Source organism: Pteropus vampyrus, unplaced genomic scaffold, assembly GCF_000151845.1.
Source record: "Pteropus vampyrus isolate Shadow unplaced genomic scaffold, Pvam_2.0 Scaffold144, whole genome shotgun sequence".
NCBI classification, from domain to species: Eukaryota; Metazoa; Chordata; class Mammalia; order Chiroptera; family Pteropodidae; genus Pteropus; species Pteropus vampyrus.
This window is the reverse complement of record NW_011888925.1, coordinates 109650-116036: the sequence shown is the minus strand read 5'-3', so window position 1 is coordinate 116036 and position 6387 is coordinate 109650. Positions and strand designations below refer to the sequence as shown.

The following is a 6387-nucleotide window of genomic DNA, read 5'->3' as shown; positions in this document are numbered from 1 at the left end:
TTCCACCGTAGGTTCCTTTAGTTCCATTCAGTGCTCCCTGATCCCAGCTGCACTGACAGCTTCGAAGCCACACTTGTTGCTAGGTAGTCAAAATGAGCCTGCCTTTTGGGCCCTCACTTTCCTTGACTCAACGTGAGAATGTCTGAGAATCAGGTCACACTCAGACCCTGGGAGGGTCAGGTGGGTAACGGTTTAGGGGAGTGAGCTGGGGTGGGGGACACAGGTGAGTCCTACCCTCTCTGGTTGAGGGGCGGGCGGCCCCTGCTCTGCTCTGGCAGGTTGCCGTGAGGCAGGAATGTGGACCAAGAGGTGGCCCAGGTCACGTCACACATCCTTCAGGGCTGAGGAGTGCTCTCCGTGGCCTGGGTCCACCCGCCAAGCCTGGAACTTAGCAAAGCTGCCTCCGAGGCCGAGAGAGTTCCCACTCATTTGCTTAACCAGATCTTTCTGGAATGTGTCACCTGCCACCAGTGGTAAAACAATTTTCTAAAGAGACCTTTGTATCGATATGGCTTTTTTTTTGGTGGGAGGGTTGTTTTTAAAATAGACCATGGTTGTGCTGAGACCCCGGGTGGTGGCCAAGCCAGAAACGAAAGCTTTCACGAAGAAAGGCTCTGGAGGGGGACATCTGGTGCATCATGTCCTCTGCTTCTCCCTCAGAGTGGCCTCTCAGCTCCCTTCTGGGGACCCCCCGGGAAGGTAACTGGCTGTCCCTATTTCTGGGTTCCCAGCATGGTCAGGGGCTCGGCCACTGAACTCTCGTGGAAAATTGAGTCCTGAGCAGTTCGAGGATAGGGGCCCGTTGGAAGAATGCCTTAGAATTGGCTTGTGCACTCAGACCCTCCGAGAGTTAGTGCATTGGGAGTTGGTGGAGGCAGGGTTCTGACCAGGCTCTTCTGGTATGTCAGTGCCCCCAGCTCCTTGATTCTGAGAGCGTCCCCCCACCCCCAGTATCCTTCCAGTAACCCCCTGGGCTCTCCCAGAGTGGCTTCTGTGGCTGAGATGATCAAGGTCTGTTCCCAGTGGATACAGCGACCAGTCATGTGGAGAAAGACCCTAGACCCGAGATGTGTTCTCATGCTGCTTCACCTGCAGGGAACCATCTGATGTCCAGGTGCTTAGCGAGGCTAAGCACAGCCTCTCCCTTCACCAGACCCTTCCATCCCATTTAGACGTGCTCTCGTCCCTTGCAGTCACAGAAACCCAGTCACCGCAGGATTTGGTGTGTGTCTGGGCTCTCCAACTGGTACAGGAGACTATTTCAGTTGAGAGAGTTATTTAACCCTCAAGAACGTTCAGCCGCCCCTTCCTCTGACTCTCCAGTTAGAAGGTTAACTGTGATGAGCTGAAAACCCTTTAGCTTTGAACTTCTAGCTGGAGTGGAGGGGAGGTGAGGGGCCTCTGGTCAGGCAGCCACTGAAGCCTGGGCGCCCACATGACGTCCTTGCTGTGGCTGTGACGTGCTAAGTTGTCTTTGAGTCAGGTGTGCAGCCCTTGTGGTCCTGCAGTGGGTGTCCCTTCCCTTGGGCATCCCCAGAGTGACCCAGGGGGTGGACCCTGGATTGAGAAGACTGGGAACTCTAGTTTTCAGGAAGTAGAAAAAGCATTATTTACAAAAAAAAAAAAACCACACTAAAAATACGCTAGAGAACTCAGCCCCCACCTTCCCCCCCTCCCCCAGTAAGTCCTCACTGGGGTCCGAATCTGAGGAGAGAGCCAAGTCCTCCTGGGAGCTGCTTCCTACAGACGGGAGAAGAGGCTGCCGGGGCCAGGCCCCCACGTGTCTCTGCTTGGGGGAGTGGCACTTGTTTGTAGGCTTTGCCCTTTCACGGCTCCCATACTTGGAGGGGCCAGCCGAGCTGTTTTGGGGGTCTTCACTGGGCCAGGCTCCCAGGGGGGATGTCAGAGCTGGCCTGCAACTGTAAGGCAGTAGGCCATGTTTGAAAGGCCCCTTTGCCTCCATCTGTGTTCTGGCCGGGGCGGAAATCGGGATGTTCTTCCCAGGTGGTGAATGCAGCGTGTTCTCAGCATCAACGGTCTGGCTCTCCACGTTCGTTCCTGGTTCCCGGTTCTGTGGGGTGAGGAGGACAGGTCAGGGGAAGAAACCTCACACCCTGGAGGTGGTTTCAGGAGCTGGGGAGGGGTTGGTGGACAGGCCCCAAGCCCCTGGCTCAATGTCAGGGACAGTGGCTGCCTCTCTGGTCAGGGGCTTCTCCTTCCTGCTGGCGACTCTGTAGGGGTATAAGTCCATAAGGAAACTCCTAGGGGCTCTTTTGGGTGACCTTCTGAGATGGAGTTTAAGAGCTGGTGGTAAGGTCAGTGATCTCTCTGCTTTAATTACCAAATCGGCTCTCATCTGCTTAACCACTGGTGTTTATTCTTCGCCTTTGCACGAGTTAGGGGCTTGGAGTTCCCCGTTAGTGGAGGGGCGGGCAGGAGGTGAGACACCAAGTGGCCGGCGCTCATCCCCAGGGCTGTGTGGGAACCCCAAGGTGCCAGGGGCCGGGCTCACCTTCTACAGCCTCTGAGCCCCGTGCAGATCGTAGTCACTGTCCGAGGAGTTGTCAGGCTGGGCGGAGACACGGTGCAGGGCCCCTTCCAGAGCTGCAGAGGGAAAGGAGGCCATTTGCAGCGGGCTCATCCCACTGGGCTGCTCACAGAGAGCCCCTCAGAGCCGAGAGCCCAGCTGGGACTGCAGATCAAAGGGGCTTTACGAGCTGGGGGCTTGACAGCCCCAAATCTGTTTTGATCAGATCAGCCGAGTGATCACTAATGATGCCGAATGCCAGCCTGCCCGGGGCTTCATTGTTAGTGCCAGTCAGGGAGCACTCAATACAGGGCTCCTGCGGGCCACCGGATGGCTCTGTTCTGCCTCATTTACCAGGCAGCCCACAAGCCCCTGTAGAGGAACGGGCCTGTTAGGTCACAGCAGTGCCGGGGTTAATGGCCCGCCAGCGCCCGCCTTCTCTCCAGGTGAGCCGCCCATTAAGGCTGTATCCCTTCTACACCCTGCCGTGACCGTGACCCGCTGTCCCTCAGGCAGTTCAATTCCACTTCTCCAAGGGACCTCCCTTCACTCTCTCTGGGCGATCACGTGACCTGCGCCCCAGCAGGAGCAGCCCCTGGTGCTTACCTGGATACGTGGAGACGCGGGAGTTCCTGGGAGGCTGACTGTACTCGTTCTCTACGTGTGAGACTGTGGGGTTCTCAGCCTGGGACCGGCGGACGGTCTCCGTGTGGTTGCGGTGGAAAGACACTGCACAGATAGATCCAGGAGAGGGTGTCATTAGACCTGCTGCCTGCTGCTGTGACTCCTTCTGCTCTGTCCCAGAGGGGACCCAGAACTTCGATTTCCTGGTCCCATTGTGTGATGAGGGGGGAGGTAGGGGGACAAGGGAACCCACGGCTCCTTCAACACGTCCCTCTTTTCCTTTCTTCTTGGACAGGTTCATGCTAGCAGGGGTCAGACTTAGAGCAGCTTTGGGTTGGCCAGCAAGCTGATTGGTGGGTGGGCCTTTAGTCGGTCAGTCAGTCAGTCATCAAGCATTTATGAAGCAAGGGGTTGGTTGACACACAAGAGATAAGGTAGGTATACTCTCTGCCCTCCCAGAACGGAGCGCTTTTATTTATTAAAAAAAAAGACAAGATTTGACAACACAGAGCCTTCTTAAAGGATTTGACCCTTGACTTGTAAAGGAGGGAAGAATGGGAGTCGGGGGAGGGGCCTGCTCTGGTTCCATCCATGAGGGTGGCCCTGGCTGTGGCTAGGGCCAGGAGAGAGGATTAAGGCTGGGGGTGGGGTTAGGCGGGCTGCATCGAAATGTGTTCAAACTGGCCTTTTAAGTTATTTCATGACAAGGGCATGCCGTGATAAAACTAGCTTGGCCAGCCCTTCTTCACGTGTCCCTCTCTTTGGGGATGAACAAAGCAAAAATGCCCAACAGGGTTCTAATAAGTCCTGAAACAAGGAACCATGTCCAGTTTTGCTTAACTCATGGATTTCCAAGTTGATTTGGTCACGGAGTCCTCCTTTGTGAGCATCACCTGTTAACACCTGTTGGCAGTTACACCTTAGATGAACATGGCGGAGCTCAGAGGCCTCAAGCGGCCACTGCCTCCATGACCTCCTTCCTGAGCCTGGTGCACACTGGCTGGGGCCGAGGGGGGACCCTGATTCCGGGGACACTTACTGTTCTGGTTCATTCCAGTCGGCCCAATCCACTGGCGCTGCTTCTTCTGGCGAACTGGGTGACAGACAGGAAAGGCGCATCAGGGTGGGGGCGGGTGGAGGGAGTGGGGGGTCGTAGGAGTGTAGGAGGAGGCGGCAGGTGCTGCCGAAGGTCAAGGGGGAGGGGCACTGCTGGATTCTGCCCTCTGAAGTCTTTGGGGGGCCTCAGTTTTCTGACTTGCCTGAGAGGGAGCTGGACTTATCTAGTGCTAACGGAGCCAGCGTGGGAAAGAGGCTGGTTCTCCAGAAGTGACTGTTTAGGACCAGAATTAAGACCTGCGAAGGCGCTGGGGACCCAGCCAATATTGCCCACTTCTGGGCTTTCTCTTTTCAGCCCCTGTCATCTCACTTCCTTGTCTCTGAATAATTTTCTCCTCAGTTCTGCAAGACGAGAATAGCAACTTGCTGTAGTCACTAGGTGAGTAATCGCCCATTCGGTAGGTGAGGACACAAGCTCAGAGAGGAAGTGGCTCAATCGACATCATGTGCAGCTCGTAAATGTTGGAGCCAGGCCTGGGACACGTGTCCTCTGAGGTCAGAGGCCACGCTCATGACCCTCTGAGCCTGTCACCCTCTAAAGAATGGCCACATCTTCCCTTAGGCCTCCAGGGGGTCTCAGCTGGGCCCCAGGAGTGGGCGAATCAGGGAGGCTGTGATGTTTCTGATTTTCTCTTTCTGTTACTTTGGGCAGAAAAAGGCCAGTGGGCAGGAGACAGGCAGGGCCGGGTGGTGAAATAGGGCTGCCCTTGGCCCGAGCTCGCTGAGCTGGCGAGAAGGTGGCGAGACCCCTTCTCCATGGGGCTGAGTGCGTCCCGTCCTAACTCCCCACACGGGGGCTTGAAGGGAAGGTGGTTGGGTCCCCTGTACCTACATTTCTTCACCAGCTTCCTGTAAGCAAGAGGACCGCACATGACCAGCAGCACAGCAAGAAGCACGAGGCCCAGGATGATGCTCATCACGGTGCTTGCACCCGGGCCCGCCGGGTTTGGATCCTGGCCTGGGGGGAGGCAGAGGGGTCAGGTCAGTCCCACCCCATGGGTATCAAAACCATCCAGTCGAAGGGAAGCTGCGGGCCGGTGTCCCCGGGGATTCACTGGCGTGTGTGGAAGACAATTATCTGTCTGGCTGTTTCTCTACCCATCTCTAGATTTCTCTGCTACACATCCATTTATCTACCATTTATCATCTAGCAATTGACCATTCAGTTATCACTTGCCACTCGTATAATCAACTATTTAACTTTCTACCATTTTCCAGTTATAAGTGATCACCTTGCCATCATATATGACAATATCTGATCCTATACCAACAGCCGGCCCTCCATCCCTCCATTTCTCTCTTTAATGAGCTCTTCAGGTACCATCAGTATAGCAAATATGTAGCGTCTATCCCTTGCTTTTCTATGTTCCATCCTGATAGAGAAGATGACAGAATGGAGTTCTGTCATTCGTTAGCGTCTAACAATTACGGCCACTTCCTTGAATGGCTCCCGCCCACAGCTGGCCCCCTCTCCTCTCATTTGCCATCTCTCCAAACTTTTCTGGGGTTCTGGGGCTCTGCGTCTAGCTCCAAGGGCCACTTCTTCGGAAACATGCTCACCGACGGGGTCTTAGAAAGAAAAATCCAGGACTGCCCTCCGCCCATCATAGGGCTGTGGCCAACTTACATGTGACAGACACTCTCTTGCAGTAGGCTTTTTTCTCCTGAAGGTGGTGGCACTGGGACAGCTTCTCCTGGGGACAGTAGAGCCCCTGGGAGGTCTTCTCGCTTTCCAGCACCCGGTAGGAGTGGAGGTCACCACACTGCTGCTCCTGGCACACCTCCTCCCAACGCGCTGTGTTCTTGGTGATGGGGCCGTCGCACAGGGCTTCCCACCGCTTGCCGTGACGCACCTCCACGGAGCCTGTACACACACCGCTGCCCCCGACCAGGCGGCTCTGCACCTTGGGCTGGAAATCTGGGGACAGAAAGCAGTGGGAGGTGAGGTGACAGGCTCGGAAGGAACTCCCTCGGCAAGGTGAGGACCCTGATGGGGGCCAGCTCGCAGGGGTCTAGGCACTGCGTGAGACAGCCTTCCTTTCTGTCTTTCCTTCCCTCTGGCGTCCTCCCTGGCACTTCCCCCATCTCTGGGCAACTGCCGGCAGCTGTCCTGCTCCTCA

At 55.9% G+C, this 6387-nt stretch overlaps 1 protein-coding gene across 1 annotated transcript in view; it reads right to left on the bottom strand.

Moving 5' to 3' along the window:
• Positions 1 to 1594: 1594 nt before the first annotated feature.
• The window catches only part of CD5 (CD5 molecule), a 23008-nt gene continuing 18215 nt past the window's right edge, over positions 1595 to 6387 (bottom strand). Inside the window, exons 6-11 of the mRNA XM_011368589.2 lie at positions 5895 to 6185; positions 5100 to 5225; positions 4191 to 4244; positions 3134 to 3256; positions 2513 to 2604; positions 1595 to 2071 (exon numbers count right to left, since the gene is read on the bottom strand). Coding sequence (XP_011366891.1) covers positions 2516 to 2604; positions 3134 to 3256; positions 4191 to 4244; positions 5100 to 5225; positions 5895 to 6185 — 683 coding nt within the window. The 3' untranslated portion in view covers positions 1595 to 2071; positions 2513 to 2515. The remainder of the gene's footprint in view (positions 2072 to 2512; positions 2605 to 3133; positions 3257 to 4190; positions 4245 to 5099; positions 5226 to 5894; positions 6186 to 6387) is intronic.